This window comes from Tachypleus tridentatus, chromosome 4 (assembly GCF_004210375.1).
Source record: "Tachypleus tridentatus isolate NWPU-2018 chromosome 4, ASM421037v1, whole genome shotgun sequence".
NCBI lineage: Eukaryota > Metazoa > Arthropoda > Merostomata > Xiphosura > Limulidae > Tachypleus > Tachypleus tridentatus.
The window spans coordinates 76,388,945-76,413,065 of record NC_134828.1 but is presented as its reverse complement, the minus strand read 5'-3'; the positions used below and the strand labels follow the sequence as shown (position 1 = coordinate 76,413,065).

The following is a 24,121-nucleotide window of genomic DNA, read 5'->3' as shown; positions in this document are numbered from 1 at the left end:
TCGCGAATGATAATGGCGGAAAGGCTTTAACAAATCCCGAGAGAAAGGAATAAATTTTAAGTGCGAAAATAAGTAAAGCAACGAGTAGGTTTAAATTTAATTTGGTGGTTAAGGAGTTAGTGTAATTATCAGACCAGCGTTAGTTACGGATGTATTCAGTAAATATCGATTACATGTGAAATTATATCAGGTCATCACTTAAATAATGTCCGATTTTAGGCTCAGAAAAAGATAAAGGATTTTAAATGCTTTTAATGTTATTTAATCATTAATGTATGTTCCAATATTATTAATTACTTCCTGCCAACGATTCACAAGCTTCTGAATACCACTTTTTTTAAACTCTTGGAGTGTGGAGGAAAAGACTGTAGAGAGGGTAATTTTCACATTTTCATGCGTTCCAAGCTCTTTTTACATCAAGATAGTTTTGCAAACTTCGGAATACATGATAATAAGATGGGGCAAGATCTGGAGAATAAAGATGTGGAAGTTTTTCCCAGTCTAGCTCTTCAATCTTTGCAGATGTGATCCTTGCTGTATGGGACCGTGCATTATCCTGGTGTAACAACACTTACCATTGATCAAAGCAGGTCTCTTCTTTCAGTGCAATACTCAAGTGCTCCAACTGTTGACAATAGAAGTCCGATGTAATCGTTACATTGAGTGGCTGCAACTTAAAGTGGATCATACCAATAATATCCCACCAAACGCTAAACAAGACTTTCCTAGGGAAGAGGTCCATTTTGAGTTATGGTTTAGCCAGTAATCCTACATTGAGCCATAGTCTGCGGCACTCAACATTCTTATAAAATATCCATTTTTCATCTAACCTGTCCATAAAAGGTGAGTTACGTTCACGAGAGTGCAGAGTGGTGTAAATGTCCACTCTTGCTCTAGGGTTGGCTTCTGTTAAGTTATGGAGGACTCATTTTCCAAGTTTTGACATCTTTCCAAGCTGTTGCTGATGATAGTGATCTTTTGAATGGATTGAATTAAGCTTCTGTGTTAGTTCAACTCTTACAGCACAATCTTCAAGTGCAGCCAGCAGCAAGTCATCATTAAACTCAACAGGATGACCTGAACGTGGTGCATTACTTGAGCTGTAGTCACCTGATGTGAACTATTGAAACCACCTTCGACATTTTCTTTCATTGAGAGACTCTGCACCATACACACCTTGAATGTTTCGTGTAATTTCTGATGCACTATTGCCTTTTTAAACTCAAAGCATTATATGCCTAATGTGCTCCTCAGACACATCCATCTTCATAAAGGTTTTTTTGATTAATGGTCTGAAAAGTGGAGTTGGGTTAGTTTCTTTTATTTGTCTGAACATTTTGATACCCGTCCTACCACATATTTTAGTCATTAAAACCTTCTATAAAGACAGAAATGATGTACTTTCTGTATTCAATTTTCAAACATTACTTATGGGATGACCCGATACAAGTAAGTTCATTGGTATGTTAATCCGAATACCATTAGCAAGTAAATTTCTTTTAACCATGTACAAGCTGTATTAACCTGCAGTTTGTAGCAAATTTAGGGGAGAAATAAACTAATCTATTATCCAACGTTACCTGAACTATGCATTATTTTCAAATAACGTTAAAACACTGATGCCTGAAATGGGATTATTTTATTAAAGTTTATTAGACTTCAACTGCAAAATAACCTCACCAGATATGGCATATTAGAGATGGTGAAATAGTTTTAAAAAGGAAGAATATAGCAGGTTACAAGAAAGAGACAGAAAATAAAGAAAAAGCAAGAAATGGAGAAAACTAAAAGAATGCGATAGGATATTAAAAGAAAAACAAGGAGTAAGATAAATTTAAAAGAAAATCCAAATGTAAGGGTTCTGTTTATAGAAGAATTAAAATGTAGATCTAATTGGGAAGAATATCAATAAAGCCATTGGAGATAGATTAGAAAGACTCAAGTGCATAGAAGCTGTAATGACAAAACTGAAGTGTAGAAAGACAAGAATAAAGTAGACATTCAATATTGTCGAAAATACAATGCACGACAAAATAAAACATTTAGTAAACGAATAATTAAATGAATAGATTAGAATAGCCATTTTTATTTCTGCATCTCCTCAAGAGTGTCAACCTAAAATAACACAACACAAAACAAGAAAAGGGATGCCTTATTTGGTTTACATCTATTACCATTACTGCTGTGCCTTCTATTATTGCAGGTCGACCTTGGAATACTGTAGCCATGTTACCATCAAATCCAAAAGGCTGAGGCAAAGACAAAAACAATGCAAATAACGACAATTATGAGTAAAAATTCAGAATATGAAAAACAATTTCAAAACAATTTTTTTTAAATTTATTTATTAAATACACAAAACACAGTCATAAATGAGCGATCTAAAGCAGTAATAAATAATATAATAATAAACAGCTTAGAGATATTGGTCAAGCCTAGTAGCCACAAATGATAAAGGGCTATGTCTACAATCATTACGCTCAGTCATTTGAAATAGTTGGCATCTCTGAGATAGTAATCTTAAGCAGTATATACATGTAGAAACAAGGTGAAAATATAAATATGCCCCAGTAAAGCAATTAGTAATTGAACAGTTAACGAGCAATAAGTTACTGAATATTCATTTGTGACTCAGTTCAGTGTCAGAAAAGTTATTCAGCGTTATAAGCGAGGGTTATCAGGTCTATTGTTATTCTGTTACTCATAGTGTTAGCGTTTTTGTTTAGTTTAATTTGAATTTCATGCACTGCTATTTTAGAGCTATCTGCGCTAGCTATCTCTAATGTAATAAATTGTGATAAACTAGAAGGAAGGTTACTTGCCAACACCATCCACTTACGAACGACCAATCAGGCTTACCGTCACAAGACTGAAAAGGCGAACATGTTAGATGACGAGGATCCAAACCAATGTCCCGCAGATTGCAAATTAAGTGCCATAACCACCAGCCTATCCCCAGCCTAGCGCTGTTTATCAATCTCATTCGAGTAAGTTGGGTGTACACACACTTAATTTCAGAATTTCTATTCAAACAGCATCTGTGGATCTAAGCCTACACCAGTTTCAGAGTATAGATTGAAAGGTACGTTTAAAAATTATACTCACAAGTAGCAACTGTTTAAAGAAATAAGAGTTTTTTATTACTACGTGGATTGGACTTACCATCACTTTTACCAAAAAATTCAAAAGAACCCACCAAACAAGAAAACATTTATTAATTAACAGTCTAAAGTAGTTTATTATGCCTATTAAAAAGTATTTATTTTTGCTGTTTACATTGTAAATATTAAAATTACAAGTTGAAGATCTTAAAATTTCAGTTGTTTTTGAAGATTGAAATTATTAATCAAAACGGTGCTTTATGTGTAAACGAGTTAAAAGGGTAGGGTCTCCGACCTTGGCTTAGGTTCAGGCACAGCCGTCCCTAATATTAAAATACTGATTAACAGGAAGACAGCCACTCAGTAGTGCTACCACCATATTTTGTTTGGTCTTGAACAGCTTGCTCTTATGACCATGGATACCCGCAGGAAGCGGAAAGTAGGAGTTTTTCACAAAAGGTTACTCATTATCATGTAAAACAAAGAATGTTTTAGTATTTTTTTATTAAGACTAAATTTGTGCTTGCATTTAAGTACACAGAGCATACTCTTAGTCTTTTAGTTTACACTAAACGCTGAACTCCAACATACATGTTTTGCCAAACTTGAAAATATTTCTATGGGCGATAATGTTTGTGACGTGCGAACAGCTAGAATCGCGACGTCCTGTTTCCAGGAAAGTCATGGTTTGAACTCTTCTGTAGATAGCTTGACACTAACTATTAAACCCCGTCAAGTTAATCTATAAAACCGTTAAAAGAAAAATGTTGAAGGTAAAACCATCAAGAAGTGAACTTAACTATGTGTTATTTTTCGAGACATTGTCTGGATATTTAAGTATAAAATAGCGTCACTTTGTACGTGATATTGATAGAGGCGACTATAAACAAGAACCTACTTTTACTTGCAACATTAAAATTTAGCACGTGCAATGTTGAGTTTCGGTGTATACAGATTGACTTCTGCACATGTTAAGAGAAAACTTGTGAAGTCGTGATGACGAAAAACCCACTTGCAATAAACACGTATCTCAGGAGGGCTGGTATGTGCATTAACTTTTACCAAAATAAAGCAGAGAGCAACGTTTCAACCTTCTTAGGTCATCTTCAGATTAACAGAGAGAGAGATACATAAAAAACTTGTGAATTCGTATTCTAATTGGGTTGACTAAACAGGAATAGAGCATATGTCAAACTAAATTAGTGACATTGTTACGTATAACCTTTATCGTATCGTGTGTTATGTTCCTTCTTCAGAATAAGAGTATAATCCCTACAGTCATTTGATTATTCACGATTTTGTAGTTAAATATTGATTTGATACTGTTGAGTTCTACTTTATAGAAAAGCGAAGAAAATGTATGCAGTTTAAGGGATACAAGTGTTAACAGTCACTCCCTTTAGATTTATTATTCTGAACTGATTAGCTTATAAACCGTGGAAAACAATTAATAAGTAAAGAATTAATGGATATATGTTCTTTACTACAGTTGAGCACAACTTCGAGTTATAACGTAAACCGCATTAGAACAATTTAAAAGAAATAGTGTTCAAGCAACATCATGAGCTTGGGATTCAGAGCTTGATGGGTTGGGAGATATGAAGAAAAGGGCCAAAATGGTAGACATTGGTTAAACTGATAAAAGCCAGCTTCAATTAAAAATGAAAGTTCCGTTGCATATAATTATAAATTATACTTAAGGTTTCACAGAAAAACGCCCCCTTTCTACAACGTTTCACAAAATAAGAGAAAAAAAATTCTTTCCTGAACTGGCTCAAGCAAGATACTAACTGAAGTATAGGTTTTGAAACATGGCGGAATGATAAAGCCAGTAACACGTCAATCGAAAAATGTGTGAGCTGGCAGGTAGAACAGTAATTAGAATCATCCGCGATCAAATAAAAGTACATAAAAAAGGCTATCAGATAATTCTTGGTATTTTTGTGAGTAAATGAAACAATGGACACATCACTGCCAAAACCAAATGTCTAGCTGATACGAGTTAGTCCTTATACAAAAAGAAAATAGGGCAACTGTTCCTGTCCATTTTAAAATTAATTTCAGTTTGTGATTTCAAGTCAAAGTTGACTGCTAACTTCTAGTTGAAAATTGGTTGATAACAATGGGAGAGACAGCAGTAACCACTAACTGTTCATTCTAGCAACAAACTAAGATTTGTCAGCCGACATTAGTAACAATCCGAAAATACTACTAACCGCATTCAGTATGTCGGAAGAGTGGCATGTGCCATCAGAAGCACAGAAAATTAGATGTTTGAAGTAATTTCTAACACTTATAGAAACATATCTGATAAAATACGTGGTCATATCTACAGGTGGAGTAAGTTTTTAATACTTACTGATTATTCCCCAGGAGGAAGAAATAAACTGTTCCCAAACGATTGTTTGTTTTGGAATTTCGCACAAAGCTACTCGAGGGCTATCTGTGCTAGCCGTCCCTAATTTAGCAGTGTAGGACTAGAGGGAAGGCAGCTAGTCATCACCACCCACCGCCAACTCTTGGGCTACTCTTTTACCAACGAATAGTGGGATTGACCGTCTTACATTATACGCCCCCACGGCTGGGAGGGCGAGCATATTTAGCGCGACGCGGGCGCGAACCCGCGATCCTCAGATTACGAGTCGCACGCCTTACACGCTTGGCCATGCCAGGCCATTCCCAAACGAATTGCTATAAAGATTGAAGTATTAGCATAATTATGTGTGTAATGTTGGCTAGCAACAACAACAAAAAACAACTAAAAAAGACCGGAATATATCATGTATTTAGCCTGAAACACGTACTTCGTGATACCGCAAAATGTAAAATAGTTTCTCTTACTAATGTTTGCATATTAACTCATAACCGGAAATTATATTTACCAGATCATTAGAATGAAGGCGGGGTACTAATTCAGTAAGAAACTTGAAAATTGCCATGTTTCAATAATGCGTTTAGTTCTTAAATGAGGAACAATATAGTTTATACCTCAAAATTGTTAACCCTTATTGCAAATTTACGTGAATACAGGATAACAATTTCGCGAGGTTGGGGGTTGCATATCGAGTAATAAAAAGTTTTTCTAGTATCATATAAGCAAGAGTTCCATTCTACTTTAATGTCACAACGAAGATTACTATTCATATCCGAAACACTTCACAGTTAACTGGCTCCAACATGAAGGTCGTAATGATAGTTTTATTTCACAACTTCTGTATAGTTTCTTAAACCGATTGAAATGTAGTTTTAACTTATATAAATTTCTATAATATACTTTTGTGACCGTTCCATCTTGAGAGGTATAGAGAAGGATGACGAAAAATAGATGACTTCTTTTATAATGGGTTAATTAACTAATTCAAACCCAAAATCCAAACAAAAAAATGTGCTCACTTCGGAACATTAATAGCAAACGCTTAACATTTCAATTAATACAGAAGTAAAATAATTTATGAATTATCTCAGAGAATCATCCTAGACATGGATCAGCCACATCTACTATTTTGCAGTGCATAAAGCTCGCAAACAGTAAGATTTATACATAACGAAAAGTCTTTAAAGTAGAAATTATAATGGGAAGTAAATTGACACATGTTAATAAATTTAAGAAAAGGTACCGAGAGTGACTGACTTAGAAATGTAAAACAGCCCTACCAATACTGAATTTATCTACATGAATACATATAAACATGCACTTCACAGTTTGACATTCATTGTCCATAATGGTTGTTGAATTTTAAGACTTGTATTACCTTTTCTCAGTCATTTGATAGTTTGATTCTTTAGAGCGCATTTAGTCGAGTTGTTGATAATAACTGGTCATTATTCGATGTATATACAGCTATTATATTTTAACAAGTCCAAAACACTGATATTTAAATATTAGCATTAGTGTTACTTTTTATAATGTAAATGTTTAAAAGTATTAGAGTTCAAACATCCATGGCTTAAGTGTGCATGTTATTCACAGTTATATGTAAAATCAAAAGCAATTACGTTTTCTAATAGGTAGTGCATATTTAATTTGTTATCTTGAAACTAACAAGTTTCGAACAAGATAAAATTCCAACAATGTTTTTTTAGTAAATACTGTAAGCATGGAGGAATTATAACTAATACCTTGTTGTAAAAGAGAATATGGTGACAGAAATCAACTTGATTAAATAATTCATGATCTTCAAAACCTGAATGTTACCCCTAGAAATGAAGTTCCTGTTCTTTGAGGAAACTTACCTTATGAATAAGTCTAAATTAATAAAGTCAACATAAAATTCGTAACACAGGACATTAGAACTATATACGCAAATACAAATTCCAATGTTCATAATCACATTTAGCTATAATCTATATACAAAAAAAGCATCCATCCAATATTTATAGAATAGATTAACATAACGAAATTATTCGTTCAAAAAAAAACAAAAAAAAAACAAATTGTAAGTCTCCAAGAACAGTCTTTCATCACGAATTACTCAATAATCCTAGAGTACCACTTTTTCCACGAATTGAAGCGGAAAATTAACACAAAACAGTTCGATTCTTTTAAATGAAATGAAAACGAAGTAAATGAAAATCTATTTATAAAACATACGTCTTCTACAAACTGTTTAATTTTTCAATAAATTTAATATTCTGCAAGTTTGTTTTTCAATTTTTTTTTCAGTGTGTGCTTTAAAATATTTTTCACTGCAATAAAACTTGTGTTATAACGTACTCAACTCCATTAGCAACGTATAACTTTGCCACCTCGGAGATTTGCTACTGCTTTCGTGATGCAGTATAGAAAATTGTCATTCATATATACAGACATACACAAAATATAGTTTTTGTTATGAAACTTAAATGTTATTTCTTTGGGTACAAATAGCTATAATGTTACCGATTTCAAGTATTGCAAGCAGTAATTTATGTATCACACGCTACTAGCGAAAACCCAATTACAAACAACAAGCATTCAATTTCCTGAGTGTACAAGAGAAGCCATTCAAACCTTGCCGCCTATCGAACCCACTAACGACAGCCACCAAGCTGTCTTCAACGTTTCATTCTTTTTTGTCTAATCATTCAACCTCTACAAATGCTTTACTGATTGATATTTCAGCCGAATCTTCCTCATCGCCTACGCCTAAACAAACGAGCCCCATACCCTTTTCCTGTTGCCCCTCATCTAGTGAGGAAGAAGACAGTTTATTCCCAGTCAAAATATCTTTGTCAGTGCAATTCGCAGCAAGCCAAGTCTCCTACCATTGTAACATACCTTTACGTTTCTTACACCTTCCTCCTCTTTCACCAATTTGTTTTAAACCTTCAAGTTTAATTGGGAACTGGTTAGGAAAATTATTAGGTCCTTAACTAGTTAAAGTAGGTTTTCTAGGGACATCCCCACAATAAGATGTCGCCCCTACCACAATGTCAAGTGGAGGGAAGGGGAAAAATTAGTTTTTGAGCAGCCCTGATGTTGGATATACAAGACTGTTTAGTGTAAGAGTTATCATTTAGTGATATCATATCTACTGATTGTTTAGTTTTTATAATCAGGATGTAAAAACTAATTATTTTAAAACCGATGGCTATGACAATTTACGTAACTCGGCGAGAGTAATACCGTGTGTGCAACTCGGCGAGAGCAATACCGTGTGTGCAACTCGGCGAGAGCAATACCGTGTGTGCAACTCGGCGAGAGCAATACCGTGTGTGCAACTCGGCGAGAGCAATACCGTGTGTGTGTGTGTAGTTCAACTGTTATAATTTGACATCACATTAATTGAACCTTGTTTTTTCTCTCGTTGCCTAAAGTGAGTATTATTACATCATAACGTCTTGTAGTTTATAGAAAATTCTGGATCTATATATAGGTGAACAAGTGAGAAGTTTAGTGAAAAGTTAAACTGATTGTCAGCTTAGCTGTAACAGGCGATACTTTAAAACGAGTTATGAATCAATTGTACCTGCCTATGTGGACTTTGACGAAAAAGAATTATTTTGTTTGTTTGTTTTGAATTTTCGCACAAAGCTACTCGAGGGCTATCTATGCTAGCCGTCCCTAATTTTGCAGTGTAAGACTAGAGGGAAGGCAGCTAGTCATCACCACCCACCGCCAACTCTTGGGCTACTCTTTTACCAACGAAAAGTGGGATTGACCGTAACATTATAACGCCCCCACGGCTGGGAGGGCGAGCATGTTTAGCGCGACTCGGATGCGAACCCGCGACCCTCAGATTACGAGCGCATGCCTTAACGCGCTCGGCCATGCCGGGCCAAAGAAATATTTAAAGTTCTGGATACAACTGTGGTAACTAACAGGAAAACAAGTGTTTTTTTTTTTTTTACTGACACTATTGTGATAAAAGGAGAGAAAATGCAATTCGTCTTGATAGCTAGGTTCTAAAATAACTGAGCTAGTCTGTGTGGACTTTTCACGTCAAAAAAAGAATTTAAACCTTTAGACAACTGTGATAACCAATATCGTGCCGAGGTCTTTTTGTACACATATTTGACTTATTTTAAATGTGAGGCCCGGCATGGTGAAGTGTATTAAGGCGTTCGACTTGTAATCCGAGGGTCGCGGGTTCGTATCCCGGTCGCACCAAACATGCTCGTCCTTTCAGTGGCGGGGGCGTTATAGTATCACGCTTAATACCATAATTCGTTGGTAAAAGAGTAGCTCAGGAGTTAGCGGTGATGACTAGCTGCCTTCCCTCTCGTCTTACAGTAGTAAATTAGGGACAGCTAGCGCAGATAGCCCTCAAGTAGCTTTGCGCGAATTCAAAACAAACAATTTTGAATACATTATTTTAAAACAAGTGGATTGTGTGTTGTCCGTTTCTTATTCGAATTTATCGCCAAGTCAGACACCTGTAAATAATCTTAACTATATAAAGACTTGACATTTTAGGTTTTTCTCGTAAGATTTTAAATCGACCTTCCTACTAGTAGTAACAGTAGCTTAAATATAAATAACTAAAAAAAGTTGCCTTGCGACCTTCATTTATCGGGCTATGAAGAAATACCTGACAGCAAAACGCTGTTCTAATATTCTGCGATGATCATCACTTCATCTTTCTACCGAGATACAACAGAAATTACACTAAGCGGACCACGCGGTATTCGTCAGATACACAATTAAAACCGCTGAGATTGTAAGATAAAATTCTTGAACGTTTAACAGTTGGAGATGGCTGTTGATGACAGAATTCTGACAAAACATACTGAAAGAACTTAGCAATATTTAGTTTACTGGTGAATTTTAATAAATATTTGTTTGTGGGAACTTCCTGAGCGATCTTTCACGAGTTTTTGTCGCTATGAAAAATGATTGCTGTTAGTCTTATTAGTATACGCAAGTTTTCCCTGTGTACACAGAGGGAGTAAGTCTAAAATAGCACGAGAACTAACAATGGTTCTTAACCCTGTTTGAGGTACTGAACCCAGGAAGTTTCGAACTTGCATTCACTGAACCATTCGTAATTGGAAAAATAAAGTATGATTTTTTCAAATTCAAAACATAAGTAGATATTTTATTATTGCACAAAATGAATCATGCATCAGCTGCACAATATCACTGTGTTCAAAGAACAAAATCAACAAAACATGAATTTCACACAAAAAGAAAAACATAACTCAATGAATATTTACTGCAAATCAATGTGACTTTTGCTTTTCAGTGACAAGTTCAGAAATGCGCGGCTTCATCTTGGTAAGCACTCATATCATTTTCGCAACAAAGTCTGTTCCTTTCTATCGTTTTTATGTCTACCATCCTCGAAAAGGATTATTCGCAAAGATACGTTGTAAAAAACGGTATGAGTATCTCAAGCGCTTTCTTAGCAATAAGAGGGTACTCCACGATTTGGTGATACCAAAACGTTGAGAGCGTTGTTGTTCTGAAACGTTGCTGTTGACCCTGGCTCTGCTAAAGTTCAATGATTTCGTCGAGATATTCATCATTGACATCTGCTGTCGCAACACTAAACGTGAACGGCTGTCTCACCCATGCTGGATATGACTCTGATGGGGAAATATCCGTCGAGAGACTTTGCGAGCTCATCTAAGTGCATGGCAATTGCTTGCTTCAGTTACCCGGGTACAGAAATGTCTCCAATTTCAGACACATCTTCGATCTTACTTACACTGTCGTCCAGCAGGGGAACGTTTGCGAAAATATTATTCTCTGTTCGTCGTTTCCATAACGGTAGCTTTTTTTTGAAAAGCCTTCAGGTTTTCTTCTGTTTCGATGATGTTGACTCCACTGCCCTGCATCTGTTGATTGAGATGATTGAGAGCATTGAAGATATCGGCCACGTACGCCAAAATGAGAATGAACCCAGATTTTTCGAAACAATCTGCATGACAATGTTAATGCTCTCGCAAAAACAGGGCTAATTCCACACGCACGGAAAAAGCACGATTCAGCACCTTACCCGGGATAACCACCAAACGTTAGAATGGTACAGAAGTATCTCGAATTCAGAGCCCATTTCATTACACAGCTCTTTGAAGAGCAGTGCTTCAGGGCACTATTTTGCACAAAGTTCACATATTCCACTACAATTTTAATACTCCTGCCAGTTTTAAAGGCAAGGTTTTTGTTGCCAATGCATGCTTGTGCAGAACAATGTGTTACAATGATGTGTGGTGCATCGGCTGTCACCAGCGCACCAAAGCCAGAGTTTCGTCCCAGCATGACTGGAGCTCCATCCGAACAAACTGCAGAAACCATATCCTACGAAAGATCGTTGTCTCTGAAGAAGTCATCCACAAGTTTCTTCACGTCGGCCTTAGTTGTTGTTGTAAGAGGCTTACAAAATAAAAAATCTTTTATCTCGTCGTTCTTCACATAGCGCACGAATAGCTGGCTTAGATTGGAAATCAGATTGCAGATCTGATTTCAAGCCCAGCAAAATTCAGCCTTCAACTACTTGAGCCAAGATGTCATCGCTCATGTCATCTATTCTGCTGCTGATGGTGTCATTTGAAAGAGGAATTTAGGATAACTTATTTTCAGCAGCTTTTCCCAGCATGATATTCGCCATCTTTAAACAGCTGGTTTTACGCGTGCTTCACCAATGGTGCGTGGTTTGTCCTGTTTTGCGATCAAGTATGCAACTTGATGCTGTGAGGATCGGTTTGTCGAGGAGTACAAAGCCGACAATGTAGCTTTTTCATCAAACCTGGCTCTTTTTACTTTGAATTAAACAAACGTTGTGTTCTTGTATTTCCTATCTCCATGCAGCTTTAGGGAGTGTTCTCTTAGTTTTGCCGGTGCTAGACTAAAATTGCTCAACTTGGCATTGCAAATCATGCATTGAGGACGCTGACTCTCATCATGTTCCGTTATACATGTGAATCCATATTATATGTATTCGTCCAACCACTTTGTTTTTGCTCGACATAGTACGAATTGATTGAAAGATTAGGAAAAAATCACAAATGACGCACGATTACTACAGTCACAAGTCGACTGCTAAGCGCACGAAGTTATCTGCTTGATTGATTGATTGATATAGTGTTTTATGGCACAAAGCAGCTAGGCTATCTGCGCCAAACGTCCGGTAAAAAGGTAAAAAATTAAATGTAGTAAAATACAGAAAAGAAAATGAAGGTAAAACAAAACATCATTGAAAAACAGAAAAAGTATAAAACCAATGTTGACACCTAGTCTACAATGTTAAAAGAGAAATCAGAGTAAAAGAAGTTGTAAAGTACTTACTCTAGCAAAATGGTAATGAACATAACCCGCCAGGAAGACTAACAGGTAAGTTCAAGAACCACCGTCAGTCACCTGAAGTTGGCCTTTCCAGTCCTGGTTCCGGGTTATGTGTCATAGCAGCCATTATCAAAATGTAAAATAATAGAAGTTTTAAAAGACACATAGCAAAATCGTAATAATGAGTAGCCAAATGTCCAGTAAAAAGGTAAAAGTAAAGTAAATGGAGTAAAATTTGTAAAAGTAAATGAGGGTAAAAACAAAACAGCGATTAAAAACAGAAAATTGTATAAAACCGATATTGACATCCAGTCTATAAAGTTGTAAAGGACTACCTGTAGCAGAATGGTAATGATCATAACCCGCCAGGAAAACTAACAGGTAAGTATAAGAACCACCGTCAGTCACCTGAAGTTGGTCTTTCCAGTCCTGGTTCCGGTTATGTGTCATTATGGCCAGTACGAAAAGGTAAAGTAGTAAAAGTGTGAAATGACATGCAGCAAAAGTGTAATAACAACTCGCCAGAATGTCTAACGGGTAGTTCAAACAGCAGCGTTAGTCACCTGAAGTTGGCCTTTCCAGTCCTGGTGTCGAGTTATTTAATGTTCTGGCCATTTTTCAATGTCAAATTGAGCTATAGAGAATGAAACTGTAAAAAAGGAACCACAATTAAACAGGTGTAATGAATAAATATGCAACACTTAAATGAGATTAAAAAGATTAATGGCCATTAAAAAGCTAAAAAACCTTTATCAAGGTGGACAGTGTCACCATCACCAATAACACTGTTCAATGTTACTGATAAACCCTGGGAAAAAACATGTTTAAAATATTGCCATCGTTGAGAATGGTAACGATGGCAAGAAAGTAAAATATGGCTGATAGTGATTTGAGTGTTACACAAACTAGCATTTGGTGCATCAGTTCCAGATAAAAGAAAACGATGAGTTAAAAAACTGTGACCAATTCATAGTCTAGTTAGAACAACTTCCTCCTTCCGAACTTTACGGAAGCTAGATGGCCAAAGTCCAATTTTGGGTTTGATTTGAAAAAGTTTGTTGTCACGTTGCTCATTCCAATTGGACTGCCAGCTGGCACGGAGCCAAGCCTTGAATACAAGACCATAGTTCATGTACGGAATAGGCACAGAGGTGATAGTGCCGGAGCATATAGATTTAGCTGCCGTGTCAGCAAGCTCGTTCCCGCGAATACCAACATGGCCTGGTACCCAGAAAAACTGGATAGAAGTAGCAGTTAATGAGAAATGGGCCAGTCGGTTTTGAATATCAGAGAAAACAGGATGTGAGCCTACGTGTAGCGATTCCAGGGCCTGTATAGGACTAAGCGAGTCAGTATAAATAGTGCAGTTGGAGTACTGCTCAGCTGCAATATGAATCAGGGCAAGAGATATGGCATACAGTTCAGCAGTGAACACAGAAGCTGTAGAGGGGGATTCTACGTGCAACTACTGAACCACAGCTAACCATAGCAGAGCCCACTGAATTACCTGATTTGGAACCATTTGTATAAATGGGAACTGAATGAGTGTTCGAAAAATGTTCATTAAATAAAAGACGGTACTTCCAATCTGGAGTATCTGCCTTTTATAGATGACTGAAAGAAAGGTCACATTTGGGGACTGTAATAGGCCATGGTGGGATGGGCTGACCTGTGAAATCTGCAATGTTATCCAAGGACAGACCCAATTCATCCAATTGCGCCTGGATGCGAAGGCCAAACGGAGCAATGACAGATCGTCTGTTTTGAAAAAGTACGGCCCACCGAGGAAGGAAAACACATCCCCAGGTGGGATGCTGTGTTAAGGAAAGAAGTTTCGAAGAATATTGTAAAGATAGTTGCAAACGGCGAAGGTGCAGAGAAGGTTCATGAGATTCAACGTATAAGCTTTGAACTGGAGAGGTACGGAAAGCCCCAGTGCAGAGTCGAAGTCCTTGGTGATGAATGGGGTCCAGCATCTTTAAGGCCAAGGGTCTGGCAGACCCATAGACCACTGATCCATAGTCGAGTTTTGATCGAATAAGAGCACGACATACCATTAACATTGAACATCGATCTGCTCCCCAACTGGTAGAAGAGTGGATACGGAGGATGTTCAGTGCTCTTGTGCATTTGACCCGAAGCTGCTTTAAGTGTGGTATAAAGGTCAGCTTATGATCAAAGATAAGCCCCAAGAACTTGGTCTCCGGGACTACTGGCAACAAAACTTCACCGATATGAAGTTCAGAATAAGGGTGGATACCCCCGTTGATGGCAAAAGTGCATGCATACGATTTTAGAGAGAGAGAAATTAAAGCCGTTCGCCACAGTCCACTTCAGTACACGATTGAGGGCAGTTTGTAGTTGCCGCTCAATATATCTCATGTTCGACGACTGACATGAGATGTGAACATGAGTCGCCGACATACAGCCCATTCGCAATAGTAAGAGGGTGTTGTTCAGTGATGGCATTTATCTTTATACTGAAGAGTGTGACACTCAAAACACAGCCTTGAGGGACTCCAAGTTCCTGTACAAAAGAACGGGAAAATGTCGAACTCACTCGGACTTGGAACCTCCTGTCAATTAAATTTTTTTAATAAACATGAGTAAATGGCCACGTAACCCAGATGTATGGAGGTCTCGCAAAACACCATACCTCGATGTTGTGTCGTAAGCCTTCTCAATATCAAAGAATATTGATACAAGATGTTGGCGTTTGAGAAAGGCTTCTCTGATAGATGTTTCAAAACCAATTAGGTGGTCTGTGGTGGAGTGCTGTCGGGGGGGGGGGGGAGGTGGTTTGATTCGAGGAACCAAACAAGACGAGCATTAACCATCCTTTCTAAAATCTTACAGAGATAGCTCTCCCTGGCTTAGAGAAAGGTAAAATAATAGCCTGGCACCAGGCATCAGGAAAAACATTCTCCTGCCAGATCCGGTTAAAGACAATCAGAAGGACATCAAGAGAAGCAGGAGACAGATGGTGCAGCACGTCATAATGAACATCATCAGGTCCAACAGATGTATTGCCAGACCGATGAAGGGCCATTTTCAGTTCCACCAGTGTAAAGGGACAATTATAGTCAAAGAAACAGTCAGTTCGAAAGGAAAGAGGTGAACGCTCTGCCCGAGTCTTGATGGCCAAGAAGGTGGAGGTACAAGCCGAAGTGCTAGATACCTGGCAAAAGCTTTCACCTAGAGTATCAGCGATGCTCCGGACATCAGCCACCTCCTGACCATCAGAGAGTAAGATCGAGAGAGGGATAGAATTGTAGTGCCCATTAACCTTTCGAATCCTGTCCCATATGCTCTTGGAATTGGTGGTAGAATATATGCTAGTGGTGAACGTAATCCAAGATTCCTTCTGGCTTTGACGTCTTACCCACCTAGCATGTGCACGGGCCCGTTGGAAAGCGACACAGTTCGAAAGTGTGGGACATTTACGAAAAGTATCCCAGGCCCGTTTTTGAGCCTTCCGTGCTAAGGATTTCACCATAGACGAGGATATCGTTGAAAACGTGTCGAGGTTTTGGGAATACACTGAGCAGCTGCTTGTATAATACAGCCAGTACCGCTGCCACAGTCATCTATTGATGGCTGATTCACGATGGCAGGATCAAGTTCTGCGAGAGCAGTGAAAGTGGACCAGTCTGCCTGATCCAGCTTCCACTGGGGCACGCGGGTACGATGGCATCGACCACGGCAAGTCTATCTCAAAAGTATAAGAAAATGATCACTGCCTAGTGGATTATTGTCAACCCTCCATGAAAAATGGGAGAATAATGAAGGCGAGCAAATTGAGAGATCAATAGAGGTAAAGGACTGACTAGGTGCATGAAAATAAGTGGAAGAACCAGCATTGAAAAGAGAAAGGTTGTGATCAGAGACCATACGCTCTACAGAGCGACCCCTTCCATCAATAACAGCACTTCCCCAGAGGGGGTAATCTCCATTCAAGTCCCCCAGGAGTACAAAGGGAGACGGCAACTGTTCAACGAAAGCATCAAGGTCGGATTGATCATATGTCTCTCCAGGGGACAGGTAAAGAGAACAAACAGTGATGGTATGACACAAGGAAACACGGATGGCTACGGCCTCCAAGGGTGTGTTGAGTGACAAAGACAGGGGGGGCACATGCTGATCAACCAATAGTGCCATCCCTCCATGTACTCGCCCATCACACAGCCTGTCATTTCTGTACAGAGAAAACTGCTGAATGGAGACTGTATCAGCAGGTTTGAGAAATGTTTCTTGTAGGGACAGACATACAGGATGGTAGGAAGCGATCAGTGTTTTGATATCATCCAGATTAGAACGTAAACCTCGACAGTTCCATTGTATCAAGATGGCCATTTTTAATGACGGGTTGGCGAAGTGGCTTGGGAATCCTTCTGTTTACGACCACGTCTTTTTTCCTTACTGTCCTTAGTCGGAGGAGGTCTATCAACCTCCATGGATCCTGCCCTGGGTCGATTGGGCAGGTCTTTGTTAGTGGAAGGGGATTCCAGTGACTGAGGACGTGAAGGAATGATTGTTTTGCCTCTTGAGGTGGGAGAAAAAGATGTATTAGAAGAAATGCTTGTATTTGAAACTGAAGTATGTGGATCTTGAGGTTTGTTGGAATGTATGCTAGGAACAGAGATGGGTGTGGAAGTCGATTCATCAACCTTTTTAACCATGGAGGTAAAAAGGCTTTTCATTTGTTTAGAAAACAATTCTCTTGGAGTCAGAGAGATCTGTCTGCACTCCCACTGTGGTTGTGGAACGAAGTGCAGCAGCATATGTCCGAGATGAATTGGCGGGCAGCAATTTCCCAGCCTCAGGATAACTAACGTTATGTATCGTTTTCAAACGTTGCACCTCTTTTTCCTCCAACCATTTTGGGCAAGAACGAAAGTAGGAATGGTGAGAACCATTGCAGTTGACGCAATGTGGGTCCATGTCACATGCATAGGCATCGCGGTCCTTGCCACCACAACGAGCACGTCATGGAACCACGACATGATGTCTTTGAGTGGCCGAACCTCTGACATTGGAAACATCGCAGAGGGTTTGGAATGTTTGGCCGTACCCTGCAAATTAGATAACCTGCCTTGATGGTGGCAGGTGCACTTGATGATGTAAATGTCAAAACGAGGGTATTTGTTGGCAGTGTAACTCCATCTTTGCGAGTATAGATGCGCCTCACTGCAGAAACTCCTTGAGTGGAGAAACCAGCGTGAATCCGACTCAGGGATGTTCTTCAAATACCTCTCAACAATAACTTCTCGTGATGAATTCAAGGTAGCATGAGATGTAACTTCAATAGGTATATCCCCAATTGCCGTTAAATTCAAGAGGAGTTCACTGTGTTGGGTTGTGGATGGTTCAACCAATATGTCTCCAGATCGAAGCTTCTTTACTGACTTTGGAAAGTTTGCAAGTCCCTCTAGTCCCTTCTGAATAAAAAAGGGGGACGTTTGCCCCAAAGGTTTTTCTGAAAGAGAATGTAATATAAGAAAATGGGGTACGTGTGTTACAGATGTTGAAGATAGCTGTTCAGTCTTCAAGACGTTGTCGTTTTCCTATTGACTGTTTTTTCACTATTTTATTTAAAATTTTTGAAGGAGGATTCACAGGGAAAAAGAAAAATTTCGGTACCCACTGACCCCACCCACCACGGAGCCCTACAAAGGGACGTACTACAATGTCATGCAAGGACAATGCAGCAACCCCAGGGTTTCGTGAGCACTATACCCAAACACCAGCATCAGGCACAATGTCCACAACACCCATTGAGAACTTCCAACACTGGTACTTGGTCGACTCTAGACCAAGTAGACCAGCCGATTAACCCAAGGGGGGCCACCCAAAGGCCGCTCGTTTACGGGAATTCAAGGCCAAAGTGGTGTGTTAGGGTTGGACCCCTGAACCGCCAGGATCCTCTCCTCCCTTTCACGGGTTGCCACGCACGGCAAACACGTGGGTGGATGTTTAGATCTCAGAGAAGGTAACCAGACAGAATAGAACCTTCCCTGGGAGGTCCCCTCACCACGTACAGGAATCCACACTGATGGGTACAAGCTGGAAAGTGTAGGAATATTTCAAACAAGATTATATATTTGGCCTCTATTGTTAGAAAGGCTTTAGAATAGGAAACAATAGTAATCAGTATTTTCGAACATCACCTTAGTGAACATTTAAAAAATAGGTGAAAAACTTAATTGTTCTCCCTACATTATAAAATTTATACTCACGTTTTTTAAAAAATTCGAAACGTGCAAGAGTTGGGGTGCCATCTGTTTTGATTTCAGTTTTAAATTATTTGTTTGTTTTGGAATTTCGCACAAAGCTACTTGAGGGCTATCTGTGCTAGCCGTTCCTAATTTAGCAGTGTAAGACTAGAGGGAAGGCAGCTAGTCATCACCACCCACCGCCAACTCTTGGGCTACTCTTTTACCAACGAATAGTGGGATTGACCGTCACATTATAACACCCCCACGGCTGAAAGGGTTACTCGGATTACGAGTCGGACGCCTTAACGCGCTTGGCCATGCCGGGCCGCTCTATTTATAGTTATCAAATTTAGAAACTACACCCAGACCTTCTAAAAGAGGCTTACTTTTCTGTTTAAAAAAACACTGAAACTTGAGCAATAATGTGGCGTCTGATGAAATTATATTTTTTTCTCTGAACAATCATTAAAATTTCTAATACAAATCGTTGCACAGTAGTTTCTATTAACATTCAAAAGGTGTTTGTTGGCATAACGATATACGACTACTATATCAAATGTCCCAAATAAAACTGCCGTGAGGTGCTATAGACGTTTGTTTGTTTGTTTTGAATTTCGCACAAAGCTACTCGAGGGATATCTGTGCTAGCCGTCACTACTTTTGCAGTGTAAGACTAGAGGGAAGGCAGCTAGTCATCACCGCCCACTGCCAACTCTTGGGCTACTCTTTTACCAACGAATAGTGGGATTGACCGTCACATTATAACGCCACCACCGCTGAAATGGCGAGCATGTTTGGTGCGATGTGGATGCGAACCCGCGACCCTCAGATTACGAGTCGCACGCCTTAACACGCTTGGCCATGCCGGGCCCTGTTGTAGACGACAAAAGTTAAAGTTATTATGGAAGCTACATTGGAATGCTTCATTTGAATGGCACGTGTCTCATAAAAAGGGATAGTTTACCCCTCTTCTGTTCATCATATTACACGTACAACTTCACTTTTGGATAATAAGTACTGTAATTTTCATTTTTAAATTCGTAAATGATTTGGCTATTTGGAAGAGTTCCCCTGATAACTCTAATGCATCTAAAAATCTTCAACTTTTACTTTACGTATAGACGAATTACTTAATAAATGACGATGTAAAACAAATACATAAAAAACCACTAGCAATCTATCTTTACATAAACCTCCACGTAACTACTTGCATTAGCCAAGTTTCTTGGATAAGCTTATATTAAGAGATTCACGTAGGTTAATCATATAAAAGGCACCACATCAAACTTCGGTAATAACCAGGGTCTCTCCCGATAACGTTCCTACACTCTTTTAAAACTGGCATTAAATCAGTAATTGAATATGCTTGTTCGACTTCACTAAACTTAAAAATACTGGAAATTCAGAAATTTTATACTTAATAAATACATGCGATTTTAAGAAGTTTGTCATATAACAAGGAAATTTAGCATCTCTCTTCTCATTAAATATCTACTCTAATTCTATGGCCATATAATCTAGTGCTAGGTTGCATTAAATGCAACTCATCATTTGTCTTAATACTGAACAGTTTGTGGTCACATACAACCTTTAGTATTAAACAAACACAAGCAACATTTTAAACAAAAGTGCCTTTGAAGTAATGACAAAAGGGCTTAAATGAAATGGATCGTTTGATAGTTGTGATACATATAGACTCTCCTAGTATTTTTAATCTTATTATAATTTACATCAGTCCGGAATTTCACCCTATATTAAACTGGAAGAGTTCGTACCCGAACTCCATGTTTACCCCTATTATAAAGTTGAATCTGCACACAAGTAATCACTTACATTTATCTGGTTTGATATTTGCTTTGTGGTCAGTCAAGACTCAAATTCTAATTTTGTTATTTAAAACAAGTTTGAAAGAGCTTATTTGAAATTTCCTACAGTTTTCGTTGGGAATTTCGCGCACATTACAAATGGTATACGTAATTACAAATATAGCACATTACAATTGCTATATTGGACACAATTTCATTTCAAAGTATTGTCAGTTATTATAGCATATAACCGCAAAGTTATTTATATGTCATATATATGTATGCAAATACAAGTATTTAAATTTATTTACCTTGTCGAGTCCTAGAGTAAGTGTAGCATTATGAAGTTCATCCAGAGTTGGTCGAATCATGTGACCATGAACAGACATGACATTCCTGTAATGAGCCACATTAGGAAGAGCTTCTCTAGTGTAATGGTGTAGACTTCGAACATTGTGTGTATCATAAGTTGAATTTCCAGAGCGTTGTGTCAAAGAATTCAAAGTTGTTTGATTGCCATCCACAGTAAAAACCTCATTCTCGTATAAATTATCATTATTTTCATCGAAATAATCAACTTTGTCAACTTGAAATCTTGAAGCGTTTTTTTTAGAATCGGCAATTCCATTTGCTCCATCCATTTCTATCCACTCTGGCTTTCCGAGATGTCTACCACCGTTTTTAAGTTGATTTTTTGCCATTTGTGGTAAAAGCAGAGATTATTTTGTTAATCACACACACCTTCCCAACAACTAACACATCAAATGCCATATAACGTCAATTACCCTCTATAATAAAGCTTTAGACGGTAGAGCCCTCTACTGGATTAATCAACGCTCTCAAGTGGACATTTTCATCACTATGGGATATTATAAACCTTTCAGACTTTCGTGTTGATTTTAAGCAATTTAATACATGCATTTGAAACTACAATAATTCCAAGTATTTAAGTTTTTATTTAGTTTCCATTTCTTTAACAACGTATAATTTCACATAAAATTTGTAATATGTATTAAAATATATATAAGGTGGTATGTCACTGACAATAAATCTAAAATCTTATCATGTGAAAATTTTTTGTATTTCCAAAATATTAAGTTTCGTATGATTGATAAAAAGAAGGCGTAATTAATATAAATAATAATATTAATATAATATATTTTAAAAGGAATCATTTTTAAACTAATAATGATTTAATATGATTCAAGTAAACATTAAGTTATGATTTTTTAAAAACTATTTTCGAAATTCATAAATTACAAGAAAGTTGAATTTCTATTAATTGTGTAAATAATTTTTTGTATAATAGTTATTTGTAGTTCAATCATTTTTTGGAAAGCGTCACAAATCAATCTGGAATTTTAGGCACGTAATTTTATGTGTTGAACATGAATTCAAGAATATAATTACAGCAGAAAAGAGAGTTCATTTGACTACATAAATACATAAATATATCTTATGGGTATGGACAGTAGAAAAAATTAACAAAAAGCATTATGTACAGAGTCCCTACAATTTAGCCCCCTAGTGGCACAGCGGTATATCTGCGGACTCACACCACTAAATCAGGGTTTCGATACCCATGGTGGGCAGAGCATAGATATCCCATTGTGCACCTTTGTGCTTAATTCCAAACAAAGAAACCTTAGTAATTAATCAAATCAATGAGCACTTGGAATATTGATAATCACTATACTTACATGAATCCATTCACGATTTTTAGAAACAAGATAAATTAAAGCAAGGGTGGCTGAAGATTTATTTTCAAGGAGAAGTGGTTAATATAAGATGATAAATTTGTCCACAGTCAGTTCAACTTGAAAATGTATATGTATCCAAATTAGACTCATTGTGCGAGAGTCCTGCATAGCCAGGTGGTTAGAGTGGTTGATTAACAATCTGAGGGTCGCAGGTTTAGATCCCTGAAAAGAATAACCCGAGAATTAGCAGTGGGTAATGATTAGCACAATTCCCTCTAGTCATTTGCTATTAAATTAGGGACTGCTTGTGCAGATAGTCTTCATGTAAGTCTACGCAAAATTTAAACTAAAACTCATACTGCGCATTCTTATACTACCGCCAGTATTTGGGATAAATTATTTGTTTCATTGTTAAACATATAGCTACACAATAAGCTAACTGTTCTATGCTCATCATTCGTGTTGAAACTCGATTTTTAGCGTCATGAGCCTTCAGTCATACCGCTGAGCCACTGGGAAAACTTGTGATAATGTTTTACACGGATAATTGAATATATCATATCAAATAAATATGCAAATCAGCAAATCATAAGACAACCACAGCTGATATAATGTTGCGGTGGAAATGAATGTGGTTGTGATATTGTTTGACATTACGTAAACATAATACTACCGAAAACTGATTACTTTTGGAAAGGGTATGTAACAGTCCTTTCAGAATTAAATTACTCATATACGCAATTCATAAATATGTGATCAGAATGGGGATTTATGATTCAAGAGACGATATCCCTTGTACTTAATTTGATTGGAAAACAAAGTAATATAGATCAACATAGGGTATCAGGATCATCAAGAAAGAGGCGTGTAACAATTCGTATTCCAGCAGATACAAATGTTTGGGTTCGCTTTGCTTATTATCAAACCCACGTTATAAACCCTTTAAGCGTACATCAATATTGACTTTGTACAAAAACGAAAGTAACAGGGAAAGATTCACCAAGATAATGCTTAATATCAATCATGTCTACCGTTCATCCATGGCATATTTCAAGCTAAAGAATAAAACTGGTATTCACACAATTTTATATGAAGATACACTAATCAAAGTCACTGGATGAACTACTTTCGTACACTTAATAGATTACAAAATGCCTGCAAGGAGGAGAAGTGTGTTTTGAACTTGTCAATAGTACGATGGACGTTTTGCAATAGACACTACGCTGCAGGACTATTGTCAAAATGCACGATCTTTAAATAGAGCCTGAGTAGATGTGGTGACATTAGCTGTAACGATGCAGTGAAGCTATAAAATCATTTTGCTGTGACATACTCAACACTTTCTATAATTACTTAAACTGAGTTAATGTTTTATAACGTTATTACTGATTCCATTGTCGCAGATTGGCTTGCTGGGTGAGATATTCGAAACGAGTGTCAGTAATGCAAAAGGAAATATCAAAATATACAGTGTGGCTAAAAAGTAAAAAAAAATCAAATGGCATATTAATGGAGTTAAAATAAAATATCTCTTTAAAATTAGTAGGATTTTCTAAAGGAACACGCAAAACTTAGAAATTTCAGTTTTTGTCAT

General features: G+C 37.6%; 1 protein-coding gene across 1 annotated transcript in view; it reads right to left on the bottom strand.

Moving 5' to 3' along the window:
- LOC143249479 (solute carrier family 12 member 2-like) overlaps positions 1–21,598 on the bottom strand; it is an 81,458-nt gene extending 59,860 nt beyond the window's left edge. The window contains exon 1 of the mRNA XM_076499393.1: positions 21,139–21,598. Within this exon, the coding sequence (XP_076355508.1) occupies positions 21,139–21,528 (390 nt within the window). The 5' untranslated portion in view covers positions 21,529–21,598. The remainder of the gene's footprint in view (positions 1–21,138) is intronic.
- Positions 21,599–24,121: the final 2,523 nt, after the last annotated feature.